General features: G+C 34.5%; 2 protein-coding genes across 2 annotated transcripts; one reads left to right on the top strand and one right to left on the bottom strand.

Moving 5' to 3' along the window:
- Nucleotides 1–80: 80 nt before the first annotated feature.
- LOC146916234 (uncharacterized) lies at nucleotides 81–2,842 on the bottom strand. Its single transcript, XM_085721581.1, has 3 exons — nucleotides 2,641–2,842; nucleotides 2,002–2,320; nucleotides 81–1,357 (listed from the first exon to the last, which is right to left on the bottom strand). The coding sequence occupies exons 1-3, from the start codon at nucleotides 2,840–2,842 to the stop codon at nucleotides 232–234; spliced, it is 1,647 nt and encodes a 548-aa protein (XP_085577707.1). The 3' UTR covers nucleotides 81–231.
- Nucleotides 2,843–3,569: 727 nt separating this feature from the next.
- RPD1 (Ubiquitin carboxyl-terminal hydrolase family protein) lies at nucleotides 3,570–5,812 on the top strand. The gene is given in 2 exon segments (XM_085718350.1): nucleotides 3,570–5,076; nucleotides 5,078–5,812. Coding segments are annotated over 2 exon segments (1,434 nt in total). The 5' UTR covers nucleotides 3,570–3,666; the 3' UTR covers nucleotides 5,102–5,812.
- Nucleotides 5,813–15,284: the final 9,472 nt, after the last annotated feature.

Genomic DNA, 15,284 nt, shown 5'->3' with positions numbered 1-15,284 from the left:
TAATATAAAAATAACAACTTAATTTTTGAAAGATTAATTCAATAATAAAATATATTTTTTTTAAGCAAAAGAAGGGGTGCAGAGGGGTCTCCTGCTGCAGAACCCTAATCATATATAAAAAAGAAGAAGTACAAAGAGTGAGGGGGGACAAAACCAAAACCCTCAAGAAAATTAAAAGCGGAAACGAAAAAGAAAATCCAAAAAACAAGAGGAAAGAGACCCGCAAAAGAGCTAGTAATGCGATTGCGAACGGCTAGAAGAACCAACCTTGAAACCTTTGCTTGCTTTAGACTGCTGCTTCTTGCTCTTCTTCTTTCTTGGGACCACAAGTTGAAAAGGTTGGTCATCTTTCTGACCCATGTTAGTCCAAGAATCACTCAAAAAATCCATAGTTTGTTGAGCCACAGTAGGAACAAGTCCTAAAACTTGCATATCATGAATAACATTTGCACTAAAGTTTGACAAGTTAAGGTCTGTCCCAACTACAGAATTATTTGTTCCCAATTCCTGCTCAAAGTTATCGAGATTATGATCATTACCGTAATCCATATCAGTCACCGCATCACACCAAGGGCCAGTGATACGCATATCAGCAAAAGAATTGCTCTGTTTGTTCCCATTATGTGTCTTAGTCAGAGCTAAGGTGTCTTCCACCTGCACAAAATGCACATGAGGAGTTTCAACAGAAATGGAAGATGTCTCTTCCACAAACTTAATAGCATCTCCTACATGTATTGTAGTTGTCATCTCTCTAGACCTTATAATATCAATAATAAGTGGATCCTCATCTATAATGATTTTGCTGCCTCCTGAAGATTGCCCAATAGCATCAGTTTTTTCAACCTCATGTTGTCCAGCCTCTTGAGGAATGGGGTGTTTCACAATATCAGAAGCCTCACCCTTATGAGCATTCTCTTTTTGTTTATTAACAACTTCGTTGGAGGCATTATAATTGTTATGCAACCACTTGCATTGACCAATGGAATGACCGATTGTAGCATAATTGTTACAGTAATCAGGAAGCCGTTCATATTGAATTTCAACATAAAAGGAAAACCTTTCACGTTCAACCATGATTTCATTAAAAATTCTTTTAGAGAGGTCAAGATCAACCAAGATCCTTGCAAAATGGCCAAAAGTGTGATTCTTAGTCGCATTATCTAAAGTTATAGGGGTTCCTACCCCATTAGCAATTTCAAACAAAGTTGTATGTCTCCAATACTCTTGAGGGAGATCTATCAATCTAATCCAGACTTGCACATGAGTTTGATTATGATTGCGAATGCTAAAATCTGAAGACCATTTAGAGAGACGAAGAATACCTGGTTTGAGATTCCAAGAACCTGCTGCCCATATACTAATAATAAAATATGTTAATACTATGATTGATTGAATTGAGTGTTTATTAACACTACATTAATTTGTCTCATAATACTAATCAACCTAGTTAAACCTTGATCCATTTTTTTTTTAGAGAAAACCTTGATCCATTTTATATGTTGTTTTACTATATTAATGAAATATTAACTTTGGTTTTTGCATTATACTTTTAACTGTTTACAAGTCTTATACAAAATTAACTATATTTTTTTAATTCATGTGTTATTTGGTGAAGTTACTTTTTACATATATTGTAGCACTATAATATTATGACATAAAATCTGAAGAAATATACAAATTGTTTTCCAATCAAACATATACTATTAATTTGTATCTTCTCAAATTTTTTTCTTTGTATGGTTTGCAGTATAGTAGTTTTCATCGAAAAAATTATCCGACTTTGTAATGATGAGAAATGAAATTTAATTAAGGTTGAGTTTTGTGCAATTGATTATTCTGATTTTTTTCCAACTTTTTTTTTGAAGAGGCAAAATGAAACATATATTAACAACAAAAGCTTCGTTCCTTCCGCACAAGGAGTGCTAGAAGGAATCAAGCATAATTACAATAGAGTTCAGTCAAAGGCTCAAAAACAAAAGAACAAAAACAACTACCCTATACCCAAAAGGGTCGACCCCAGTGACTCCAATCCATGCTCGAACATACTGCCATAAGTCTCTAAATATAGGGCAGGAAACAAATAAATGTTGAACTGTCTCCACCTCCCCACATCCAGACACACACAGATGCGCATCCTGAACCATGATTCCATGAACCAACAAGTTAGTCTTAGTTGGCAACCGATTCTGAAGAAGCCTCCAAGCAAGAATAAAAACCTTTAGCAGAACATGTTTGTGCCACACCAAATTTGAAGCCTCATCAACAGTAGAATTACCACTTGTAGTCAACATATCATAAACAGAACAAACAGAATATTTTTCTGATACGAAAGTCACCAAACCAAATATTGTTCAATGCTTGAACCAGTTTGTCAATGTCCCGAACCTTGAGGAACCGCACAAAACCGTATGCTTGAGCCCTCGCATTACACCTCGGAGCCACATATATGTCATCCAAAATCCCACACACCTCGAATCCGTTACGTAAAAACCAGTAATTGGCACGTTTCGAAAAGTTTGTGAAATAGAAGGTCACAAACTTCCTTGCGCCCCCATCTTCTGTCTCTATACCACCGTCATCAAAACCATGTCTGCGCACCTCAACATCCCCAACAACAGTTCGTTTTCCAGCTAGGGTAACCCGCGTTTGGTGACGGTTTTACATGTTGCTGGTCGCGGACCACCACTGAAGCCAAACGCTTGTCCTGTTGTTGCACTTCTCCTGCCGCTGAAACCCTAGCCTTGCCATACCTCTGATCACTCCCTCCTCTGCGCTGCTGATTCCCAAGTCGTCTGTCCTGTCCTCGATCACCCTGTTCCTGCGCTTTCCGACATCTCGGCATCACATCAAACCAATCTCCCTAATTCCCCCATTCGGTGGCACCCTGCTTGGACCCCGATCCCCCCCGATGTGCCTCACTTCCGACGAAAGGTGCCGGCGCGGTTGCCCCTGGCCAGGCCTAGAACCACCGCCATCTCTCACTCTCCTAATCTCCAGAGCGCTCATTTTTTTTTCAAAAATACTTTTTACTCATGATTACTTTTTCCAACTTTAATTAAAGGTTAAATAAATTTTGTATCCATATAAATATAACAAATTTTGTTTTTAATTCCGATAAAAAAATTAGAATGTTTTAGTCCTAATAAAATTTTGCATCACACAATTTTAGTCATTATTAAATTAAATTTTTTTTAATTATGCTTAAACTTCAAAAGTTTTGAATGATTTTTTACAAACACGTTAAAAATATTATTAAAAAAAAGTAATGTTATTTGAACATCTATTTGTTTGACAACCAAATGGACAACCATATTTTAATAAAGAAAAGTATGTATTAGCACAAAAATCAAAGTAATAGAAAAAGACAATAAAAATATAATGTGAGGGCGAGAAAGAAAATTGTCACAAAAGTTGTTATAAAGTGATTGTTCAAATATCATTTCCGTATAAAAAAAAACTCTTTTCTAAGAAATAAATCCCATTATTTTCATATATCTAGATTATTTACAATCTACCCCCAAACTTAAAATATTTTCATTAAACCCCTTTTACTTCTAACTATTTCACCAAACACCTCTTTCCGTTCCAACACTACTCTCCAACCTCACTTCACATCTTCCATAGCCGAAATCTTCACATAAACCCTAAATCCCCAAAACCCTGAAAATGCGAATCTTCGTTTTTCGAATCTCAAATTTCTTCAAACAAAATCCCCAATTGATTCATCACCATCAACACAATCCCAATCCCAATCCCAATTTCAATTTCAATTTCAATTTCAATTTCAATTCAATCAGAGAATTTTCACAATCCACCTCAATCCCCAAAAAACAGCAACGAATTCGTGACCATGGTTACGACAATTACATGGAAATCGAGAAGAAAACCCGAAAAGTTCTCAAATTTCAGAACTTGATCCTTTCTGAACCCAATCAATCAATCCCAATTCCTCGTCTCGAAACCCAAGCTCATCGAATTGGCTTCACGCGCCATGAAGCCAGCGCGTTTATACTCAAATTCCCCCATGTTTTTGAAATCTTCGAGCACCCGGTTCAGAGGATACTCTTTTGCAGGTTAACCCGAAAGGCGATTCTCCAGATTGAACAGGAGCGGCTGGCACTTGCTGATCAGGTTGAACGCGCTGTCACGTGTCTCCGGAAGATGATTATGATGTCGAATGGGCTTAGATTACGCCTCGAGCATGTGAGGATTGCGCGGTCTGCGTTGGGTTTACCGGATGATTTTGAGTATTCGGTTGTTTTGAGGTATCCGGAGTTTTTTCGATTAGTTGATGCTAAAGAAACTAGGAATAAGTATATTGAGCTTGTTGAATTTGATCCTAAGTTAGCTACATGTGCAATTGAAGATGCTAGGGAGAGAGTTTATAGAGAGAGAGGTAGTGAAGCTGAAGATATTAGGTTTTCGTTTTTGATTGATTTTCCACCGGGATTTAAGATTAGTAAGTATTTTAGGATTGCAATGTGGAAATGGCAGAGGTTACCTTATTGGTCACCTTATGAGGATGTTTCGGGGTATGATTTGAGGTCGATTGAGGCGCAGAAGAGAATGGAGAAAAGGGCTGTTGCCACGATTCATGAATTGTTGTCATTGACTGTTGAGAAGAAGATTACGTTGGAGAGGATTGCGCATTTTCGGATGGCGATGAACTTGCCGAAGAAGTTGAAGGACTTTTTGCTTCAACATCAGGGGATTTTCTATGTTTCTACCAGAGGGAATCATGGGAAGCTTCATACTGTTTTTCTTAGGGAGGCTTATAGGAAAGGTGAGTTGGTTGAGCCTAATGATTTGTATTTGGCACGAAGGAAGCTTGCCGAGCTTGTGTTGTTAAGTCCCCGGAAAGCTAGGGTTGACAGGGAATTGGTTGGGTATAGGAGGAGCAAGTTAGATGATGAAATGGGGAAAGTAACAAGAGCGTATGTTGAGGATGCTTGTGAAGATTTTAAGGGTGGAGATCGTGTAGAGCAAGGTGATGATGAAGAAGATGGTTTGTCATCAGATATTGGTTCTGATGTTGATTCTGCAAATGAGGATGATGATTTTGATGATAGTGTGTCAAATGAAAAGGAAATCTCTTGAGTGAGAGTGTTGCCGGAATATTTTGGATCTAGGAGTTTTTCCAAGGGAATCGACTCTCTCCATGGGAATTTTCACAATGGGAATCGACTTTGAATGCAGCAGGTTCTTGTTTCTACTGCCACTTAACTGAAATGAGATTTTTGATGTGATTGATTGGCCGTTGTGTCGACTGTGGATTTGGGGAGTACACTGCAAGGTTAACTCTGAAAAAATGCGAGTGGTTTTCCTTGAAGATTATATTGAGGGTGATATCTGACGTGAACTTAGATTTTCAACGTAGAATAGAAACGTTTTGTTGCCTTATTATTTCCAGAGTAAAGTAGTAACTTGGAAGTGAAGGTTTCAATTCAGTCATGAACTCCTTTGCCTCCATCGCTTTATCTGAACATACTGGAACCATTTTTTGTAGAAGAAAACACCGTGTAAACAAATAATATCTTTATTCTTGAAGCGCTAACACTGTTAGAAAATCAAGGGCCTCACACTAGGATATTCAACTCTAATCAAGTAAGGCAACTCATCTGGATTTTCTTACATATCAGTCACTTCATTAAATCACTGTACTATTCAATTTTGATACTAATTTTTACTACAGGAGGAAATTTTCCTTCAAGAAACTGTATTGGATACCCTATGATGTATGTACTGTATATATTTTTTGCTGGATTTTCATTATTAATTTGGTATCCAAAACAAAATCCTCTAGTTTTCTGTCTGTGTTTGTCACCAAATTCTTGAATGGCTGAATTTTGATCCTTAGTTTGGAATTTCTCATGTCAAAATATAGGGCTGATAGTATAAGTGAAAAAATCAAGTCGAAACATCGAAAGGTTTTTAACTTGTAAGGTGAATATTAGTAGTTAGTTTGTTAGAAGGGTCGTGAATGTTAGTTGCAGGAACTGAACCATAAAACTTCTACGTATAATCATTCGGTGTTCCAACCAAAACTACTTGGCATGTGATAACACTTGTGGTGGTGGCGCTGTTGTAGCTGTGGCCTGTGTGTGATCGATGGAGATGACACACATGGCCATTGAATATAATTTCTTTCCTTTTTATTGTCTCTGCATTTTCTTATTGTTCTTATTCTTTGTATTATTTCTTTATTCGGATGTTTTTATTCGTTGGTATTATGGTACTAAGAATGGTTTCAGTTGTAGAGAGAAAGATGCTATATATATTTTTTGGAGGCATAAAAGATCTTAAAATTTCTGGGCATTGGAAATATTACAAATTCGATCCATTGTTGCAGGTAATCTGTACTTGTTAGTTTACTATTAGATAGGGATTACACGATTACTTTTTCCACCCTATATCATTCTCGCGCGCCCTTTGTTTTTTTTCCAAAAATGCCCCTGTGATTTTCAGATTTTAGAATGATGAGAGTTAGGAAGATTAATATTGTCTTTGGAATTGTTCAAAAAAATATTGTCCTTAGAATTTGTGCTGATACAGTTCGGATTATATAATTTGAACTGTTTTTCCCTTAAAAAGGGTGTTTAGGTGGTGTTCGGATTCTATAATTTGAAAAAATAAGGAACGCGCCCTATTTTTTGATGTTTTCGGATTATAAAATCCGAATTGGTCAAAAACTTGTTTTTTCACCCTATAACAAAGGAAAAACTCAGCTCGGATTCTAAATCTGAAAATCACAGGGGCATTTTTGAAAAAAATACAGGACGCACGAAAATGACATAGGATGGAAAAAGAAATTGTCTAGGGATTATATTAGGGGCTCCCATGACCTACCTTCCTCCTCTCTCTACTGACCTCTACCTTCAAATTTTGATAAACATTAAACATGTTAAGAGTTATCCCCTTAAACTTCACCTCATTGGACTTGCCTACGCCACAAGCATCCTCTACCGCCACCTCAAAATTAACATGAAGTATCATCCAATTTTTCCAATTATCATTATTAACTGAAGGAGATGCTCCAGCTGATAAAGAAAATCCCTTCATTTTTGTAGAAGAATTTCTTACAACCTCTTCTTTTTGCTGCACTTTAGAGAATGCAACAAAGCATGTGATCCTTGATTGACAACCTCGCCACTTTTTCTCACTCAAGATTAATGTATCGTCTGTAAATTGTAGAGAAGAAATTATGAATTGAGACTCCGACCCAATTTGAATAATTTGAACAATCACTAATCAACTGAGGCACTCAACATAGAATGTAAGTCATCAGTTGTTAAAAAAAAAAATTAAAAAAAGTGACAAATGATCACTTTGTCCTAGTCCTCTAACCAATTTGAATTTATTTGTTGGACTTTGATAAGCACTTGATGTTGATTATGTAGAATTATATATTATATTGGATGTTGGATATGAAGTTTACATTATTTTATTGCCTTTTCAATTTACAACTATTGTCTCTTTTTATTTGACGGTATAAAACACAATTTTCTCACTTGCATTTTAAATAAGGTAAATTCGCATGTATCCTGAAGTTTGGTTGGATACCACTATCGTGTAGACAAAACTCGGTTAAATTTCAGTTTTATTTTGAAATAAATTATAAAGAAATAACATGTCATTAGATAATTGAATGACTGTCACGAGCTTAGCTCAGTTCGTAAAGACAATGGATAATATATGCAAGTTCTGGGGTTCGAACCTGGACAAAAAAATAATAATTTAATGACTAGTACATATATCAAACAATACACCAATGTGTTTTCCTACCCATCCTTATCCTTAACTTCTGTGATTAGGTCAAACAAACATTGTTTTCTAATGAATTCGTACTTAACATAATTTTAATTCATTAAAACTGGTTGCATTGCATGCTTACATGACACGTAGGATTCAGGATTTAAATTATTAAGATTAATTAATCTGTGGAAAGATATTGAACCATGGGACAAAGTATATTAGGTCTAGCCTACATTTGATTTATCTTACGTGGTTTAGGTCAGCCTTAAAAATGAGGAAAGTCTAAAGTAAGAATTTTTTTTTTTTTTTTTTTTTACAAATCTAAAGTAAGAAACTTAAGAGATAGTATATTATAACAAAGTTATAATTTATTATTACGTACTTATAATATTTACCTTTGATTTATCATGTTACTCATATTTCATTTTAAAGTTGCTCACATTTTAATGTCGGGTCCTAAAAACGTTTATTCAGATAAACAAACTATTAATTAAGTGTAACAAAATATAAGCAAAATTTGACCTATTTTTTTTCAATGAACAAGAATTGAATCTTTTCATTATATTTTATGAAAGCATACTAACTAAAGGATCATAAAATAGTTCGAACTAATCACCGAGGTATTAATTGGCTGAGTTGGGAAAAGTTATCAATGCATAAAACACATGGTGGCATGGGGTTTAAGGACCTCTCAGCTTTCAATCTATCGATGTTAGGTAAGCAAGGTTGGAAGTTTCTCACGGAACCTAATACTCTTGTATCTCGTATTTTCAAGGCTAAGTACTTTCCAACGAAATCCTTTCTCAATGCATCCATTGGCCATAATCCGAGCTATGTATGGCGCAGCATTCTTCGTGCCCGATTCATTGTTCGTGGTGGAGCACGATGTAGCATAGGCTCTGGTGAGATGATTCCTATTCTTGGAGCGCCCTGGTTGTCTAATGGTGCGTGTATTGATGAGAACATTGTGGGAGGTCATTTTGTTCAAGGATTTACGGTTCAGAGTTTGATGTCTGCAAACAGGAAAGAGTGGAATACGCCTCTGGTTCAACAGGTTTTCACTCATGATGTTGCTGATAGTATTCTAAATACCCTTCTTTTCGAACAAGTTCAGACGGATCATTTGGTTTGGAAAGCAGAACGGAATGGCTGCTACTCTGTTCGAAGTGCGTACAGATTATGTGTGGAGGAATTGATTGATGTCACTCATCTTCGTCGACCGGGCAATTGGAAAGATATCTGGCGTCTGAAGGTGCCAGCAAAAGTCAAACACTTGATGTGGCGCATGTGCATCGGCTGTCTTCCTACTAGAGTTCGGTTGCAAGACAAGGGTGTAACATGCCCGACGCGATGTGTTAGCTGCAGTTCGAATCATGAGGACTTAAATCACATTTTCTTTGAATGTTCTTTTGCTATACAGGTTTGGCTCTCAGCTGGGATATCGTACGAAGTTCAAAACGCAGCAGTTCATAATAATTCTGCAGTCGAAGCAATATTCTATCTGCTGCACAATTTGTCCACGAGCCATCAACAACGTTTTGCTGCATTTTGTTGGAGCATATGGAAGCACCGCAACCTGAAAGTTTGGGAGGATTCTGATGAGGTAAGTGTTGCTGTTGTGGACAGGGCCTGTTCGCTGATTGCAGACTGGGAGAATGCGAACTCTATGCCTTCAAACATGTTGCTGCACACACATGGACAGCAGGGGCAGAATGCCACGCATCTGCTGCAAGTCACGCATCAACACCACCCTCAAACAGGTGTTGTCACGCTTCAATGGCTGCCACCGAGTCCTAGGAGATATAAATGCAATATTTACGCGGCCTTTTTGGATCAATTTCAGCGGACAGGCATTGGTGTCTGCCTTCGAGATGAGGCCGGAACCTTTGTGCTAGCTAAGACGTTACATTTCAATCATCTTTATCCCGTAGCAGTTGGTGAAGCTGTGGGGCTGTTTCACGCTCTACAATGGCTGTAAGACATGCGTTTTGATTCTATTGATTTTGAGCTTGACTCCAAGGTTACACGGGATGCATTCCATTCACACCATAGCGATGTTACAGAATTTGGAAGCATCATTGCGGCTTGTAGAGAGTTGTTCTCTCTTTCTTTCCAAAACTCCCGGGTAGAGTTTGTTAGGCGACAAACGAATTCGGCTGCTCATGCTCTCGCAAGAGAAGTCGTTTCCTTAGCTAGTCCCACCACTTATTATGTAATCCCAAATTGTATTGAAACGATTATTTTTAATGAAATGCTATAAGCAACCTTTCCTTCAAAAAAAAAAATAGTTCGACTCGACATATTAAATCCGTGATGGATAGAATGCAGGTAGTTTAACCGATAGTCGAGGATACAATAAATGATATATTTTGTCAAAATAAATAAATGATGTATCTATATATACATAAATATCCATATTTGTTAGTAAATTAATAAAATTACTAAAATACCATTTTTCATAAATATCCATATAAATGTATTAATATTTTCTCTTTCAAAAAAATGTATTAATATTATTTTTTTGTTACCGGAGAATAGTATTTTAACAAGAAGAAACTATATTATTTTTTTTTTCATGAAGACTACTTAGTTGTTAAAATGACGAAGAAATTATATGTTTGAAGGATAGTAGTTTTGTTGTCAAAAAGTAATTGTAGTCGGTTTACATTTAATAGTAACTAAGTTCCTTTTACTCGAAGGAAGTCTAATCGAATACACTATCCGGTCACTAATATAAGCAAAAGTTAACATTTTAGACTCATTCATTAAATGTTGTATGTGGTCTATAATAAATACCATATACATCATTAATTGAATGAATGTGAAATGTAAACTTTTGCTTATAATAGTGACCGCAGGGTGTATAAAACAACTCAATATGAGATAGGCAAGTCTTTATCAAGTTCATAGAAGTTTAGGAAGGTTGTGGAGGTGTTAGAAGCAGTTAAAGTGAAACTTGACAACTTTTTGTTTTATTCCTTTCAAAAAAAAACTTTAGGTTTTACTCGTTGTCCATGTTTATATTGTAATCGGAGCAACTACTTACGCAGAGGCACATTCCATAGGGGGTGCACGCGCGGCTAGAAGAAACATAAAATGTCGTGAAAGAGGGAAAAACGGGTCAAACCTAGGGTGCCACATATTCCCACCAACATGAAGAAGAAGAATCAAGCACTACTCGCAGGGCCGTCTCAACAAATTCGTAGGCCCGGTTTTAATCTAGTGAGGGATGTTCACAAATTTTAATTTTGGGCCCCAAAAAAATAAATAAGACACTAAAAAGAAAAATTATAAAAAAATGCACTCTGGTAGGACTTGAAATTAAAAAGAAAAATTATAAAAAAAATGCACACTGGTCTGGTAGGACTTGAACCGAAGTCCCTTCGCTCACAAACTCACATCCGCACCACTGAAGTACATTGAATTATTTGAAATATTTTCGCTTTCTTTCTATTTAACAATTATTTGAGTGTCCTTCAAAACAAAAAAAAAAAAAAGTATTTTGGGCCCCCAAAAATTCGAGGCCCAGTGTCATAGCCCAGCCTCGACGGGCTTTGGGCCGGCCTTGACTACTCGTGAAAATAGCCAAGCAAGGTTGGTGGACCACGATATTTTGGCCAATATAGCTAGTTTTTCCATATAAACACCACACTAGTTTAGTTTTTCCATATAAACACCACACTTGTACATTTCAAGCTTATTTTCATCCCACACAAAGTAGTGATCATTTGACACCACAATAGACAATTCGTGTTTTACATTTTACTTATTCATTTTTTTAGAATGGTAGCTAAAAAAAAAACAATCTCGTACTTAATATGTAGGAGTTTAACAAACTCATAGCTGAGGGACAAATTTCTTTCATCAGGAAAATTACTTAAAGCACAAAGAGAATTGCAATTGAGAGCTATCAGTCGATCACTTAGCTAATTTTCAAGTTCGACAACGTGGTCAAATGCAACATTAAGCTTTAAACTCCAATCCAAATGATTACCTCAACTCGAATTGGTCAAGTTATGACTGGTCAAAATTATTTGGCAAAGCTCCACTATTAATAATGCTCTTAGCAACCATACACGTAATATCCGAAGTAGCTACAAATTTACTCAGAACCAATAACTTGCAATGAAGATGGAGTAGTTGAAGAAATTGCAGTACTAATTGAATGTATAGCTTGATACTATAATAGTATAAGGTAGTTTTTGGCAGATTAGTGACTTATCCCAACCATTTTTTTAATTAGTGCTTGACTTAGTGACATTGCAAAAAAATATATAACGAATATAAAATGATCACATGCAGTTTGACTTTTACACTATGCAACTTGTGTTTTTTTTAAGGAACTTTGCAACTTGTGTTAAAAACAAGCTATGAGCTATTCATCATAAAATATTTGGTGGCTTCTTCTTGTCTCAATCTCTAACGAATCTTAATTAAGGACCTTCCTCTTTCTATAGTTAGGTTGTTTTCCCATGCTTGTGAGATTTGAACCAATAGGGATTCAAGATGAAGCTTGAGGAAAATAATGTCCTTTGAAAAACTTAGTATAATTGACTAGCTTCCAACCATGTTAAATTTTTTTTTTTTTTTAAAACTCGGTATTCGATTTAAAAATCGACTAATATGAAGGGATAAATCTCACCGTCCATTTGTAGGACCCAGGGCCGTCTTAACAATTTTGAAGGCCCCGTTTTAATTTTAGAAGTTGGCCCACTGATAAAAGCCGCAAGAAAAAAACAATTTTTTTATGTAAACTAAAAATAACATCAAAATTTTACTGATACTTAAAGATGCAAGGCTTGGTAACCCAAGAAAAAAACATGAAAGGCTTTTTTTAAAATAAAAGCATGGCCCCAAAAAAAAGTAAGGAATAGTAGAGAAAATTAATTGTTTAAAAAAAAATAAGAAAAATAAGACTAGCAAGTGTTGAACCGCAGACATTAATGAAGAAAAATGCATGAGGCTTTACCACCGAACCAGTGTTGCGAAACTGTCTATTTATTCTCTTTATTGATATATAATGGATTTTGTTTTGGTCTTATATATAAAAAAAAATATTATGGGCCCCAAAAATTGGGAGGCCCAGTGGCGTAGCCCAGCCTCGACGGCCAGTGGGCCGGCCCTGGTAGGACCCTCATTTAAAGCAAGAGCATAGCTGAACTTAGTTTACCGAAATCAACATCAGGAGAATCCAACCTAAAACTTTAATTGAAACACACTCCAAGATCTCAAATCAACCTTTAGATCAACTCCAAATGAGTTCCAAGTTCCAACCATGTTAATTAGCAATGAAATCTATTTTTATTTGTAAAAAAAACGAAAGCAATCGAATCTATATTAATTTAATTAAGGCCACCACGTACAATATGTTTGGACGTATATGAATTTTTTATGGGTTAATTATGTTTTTGGTCCCTACAAAATTGCGACCTTGTAAGTTTAGTCCTTACTTAATTTTAATAGCATTTTTAATCCCTACAAAAAATTTCTGCACTCAATACTAGTCCTTACTCAATCCAAATTTGTTTAATTTATGCTTAAACTCTTAAGTTTTTCAACAATTTTTTACAGGCGTGTTAAGAACGTTATTAAAAGGTCCTCCGAAAAAAATATCGCAAAAATTTGATTTCTACGTCCATATTTTTGGTACTTATATCTTAAACTTTTGTCGTTTTAAAAAATTCATATTTAATTTATTTCATGTTAAAAAATTATAGATTTTAGTAAATGAACCTTTCATAGTGTTCTAAACTTGTATAAAAAGAATCGTTAAAAAATTTAAGAGTTTAAGGATAATTAAACAAAATTTATTTTAGCAGGGACTAAAATTATAAGTAAATTTTTTTTTGTAGGGATTAAAAAAGCTATTAAAATTATGTAAGGACTAAACTTAGAAGGTCGCAATTTTATAGGGACCAAAAACATATTTAACCCATTTTTTATTTGGGGTGTAAAATCGAAGCCAATTATATCTTTGTGAAGAAAATTAAAGTAATACTCCATATATTATATTGAGGTGGGAAAAAAAGGTGAGCATGATTCATGATACTCATGGTCTATCATCCATGTGATTTGTGAATGCAAAATATTTAAGCAGAATGATTGAATCTTGTTTTTCTTTTTTGATAACGAATGATCCTACTTTAAATATAATTAAGAACAACAACATGATCTCTCTTTCCCTCAAAAAAAAAAAAAAAACAACATGATCTCTCTTTTGTACCAAAAAGATAATAAAACAAAGAAAAAAAGTGAAATGATATTTATACAATTTTGTGACAATTTATAGATAATTATCTTTCATACTTTTAACAAAACAAGATTGTGCATGTGTAACCCAAAAACAAAATCGGTGTGCATCCTTCATGATTTATAAGGTTTTAATTTTCTTTTTCCTTAAATTGACACACACACACACACACACACATATATATATATTAATAGAATTTAATTCAATATGGAAATTTGTTTAAATAAGTGTTATATTTCAAACAATAGAAAAAACAAAATCCTTTGTTGAAATTACCTCCGGAATAACATAAATGTATTCAAGTTTTGTAAAAATTGCTATATTTTGTAAAAGACAAAAAATAGGTAATATTTATTTCATTTTTGGATTCAGTTGAAAAAACAATAATTGTATTATTTTAACAAATTTGATTTCAATATATTTGAATTTAACTTTTTTAACTGTTTTGTAAAATTTAAACATATTTGGTTAATCATAATTTCATTTTTGGATTCAGTTGACAAAAACATAATTGTGATAACATAAGCTTGATTTTAACATATTTGATTTGAATATATATATTTTTTGAATTATTAAATTTTATTAAGCTAGGCTAATCATATTTTTTGAATATATATATATATATATATATATATATTGCCCATTTTATAATAGTCACCAGGAAGATTTTAAATCTGCCATTTGAAATCTAAACTTTTGAGCAAGGTTTGGTATGCTTCTAAGATCATAACTTCTTTTTTTTTTTTTCAGGGAGATCATGAGATCATGTTGTACGTTGAAATGAAGTTTTAAATTAGTTTCGTTTTAATAATTTGAAAAAAGGAAGAAAAAAAAAAGCTTTTATCATTCTATTGAATTTGAGATTTTTTTTTTTACCCTGTTTTTGTTTAAATCAAATTTATTGTTTATTTCAATTTTATATAAGCATTGTTCTTTAAACAAAAAAAAGAAGAATTATTTTTTAAATAAAATGACACTAATGACCATTTTACAACTGCCATTAAAACATTCTAAACTCGATACCTCGATGTTACATGACTAGGTTTTTACCGGTGAGCTTGCACCTAAAGTATTTTTCAAATACAAATCTTTTAGTACACCTATCTGCTTCTCTTTTGAGGTCTTGTTTCGATCTGAAATAACCCTTTTACATGTTTATTTTTCTATTATTGTAATCTAAATAACTAATTTTCACATACATCATCTATTCTCTTTTTTTTTTCTCTAGTGATTTTGTCGTTTGAGTGCGACATTATGTTGGTCGCCATTTTGGTGGGGAGTT

The sequence above is a fragment of the Medicago sativa genome, chromosome 6 (assembly GCF_051527215.1).
Source record: "Medicago sativa cultivar Bolivia chromosome 6, Bolivia_mono, whole genome shotgun sequence".
NCBI classification, from domain to species: Eukaryota; Viridiplantae; Streptophyta; class Magnoliopsida; order Fabales; family Fabaceae; genus Medicago; species Medicago sativa.
The sequence above is the reverse complement of the archived record's forward strand: the minus strand, read 5'-3'. Positions and strand labels throughout refer to the sequence as shown.

Excerpts from the sequence above, each read along its gene's own strand:
- LOC146916234 (XM_085721581.1), bottom strand. The coding sequence starts at position 2,842 with ATGCCGAGATGTCGGAAAGCGCAGGAACAGGGTGATCGAGGACAGGAC. Across the intron at positions 2,321-2,640 it reads AAAACCGTCACCAAACGCGG|AAAAATATTCTGTTTGTTCT; the intron begins GTTACCCTAGCT and ends CTTTCGTATCAG. Across the intron at positions 1,358-2,001 it reads ACTGGGGTCGACCCTTTTGG|TATATGGGCAGCAGGTTCTT; the intron begins GTATAGGGTAGT and ends TTTTATTATTAG.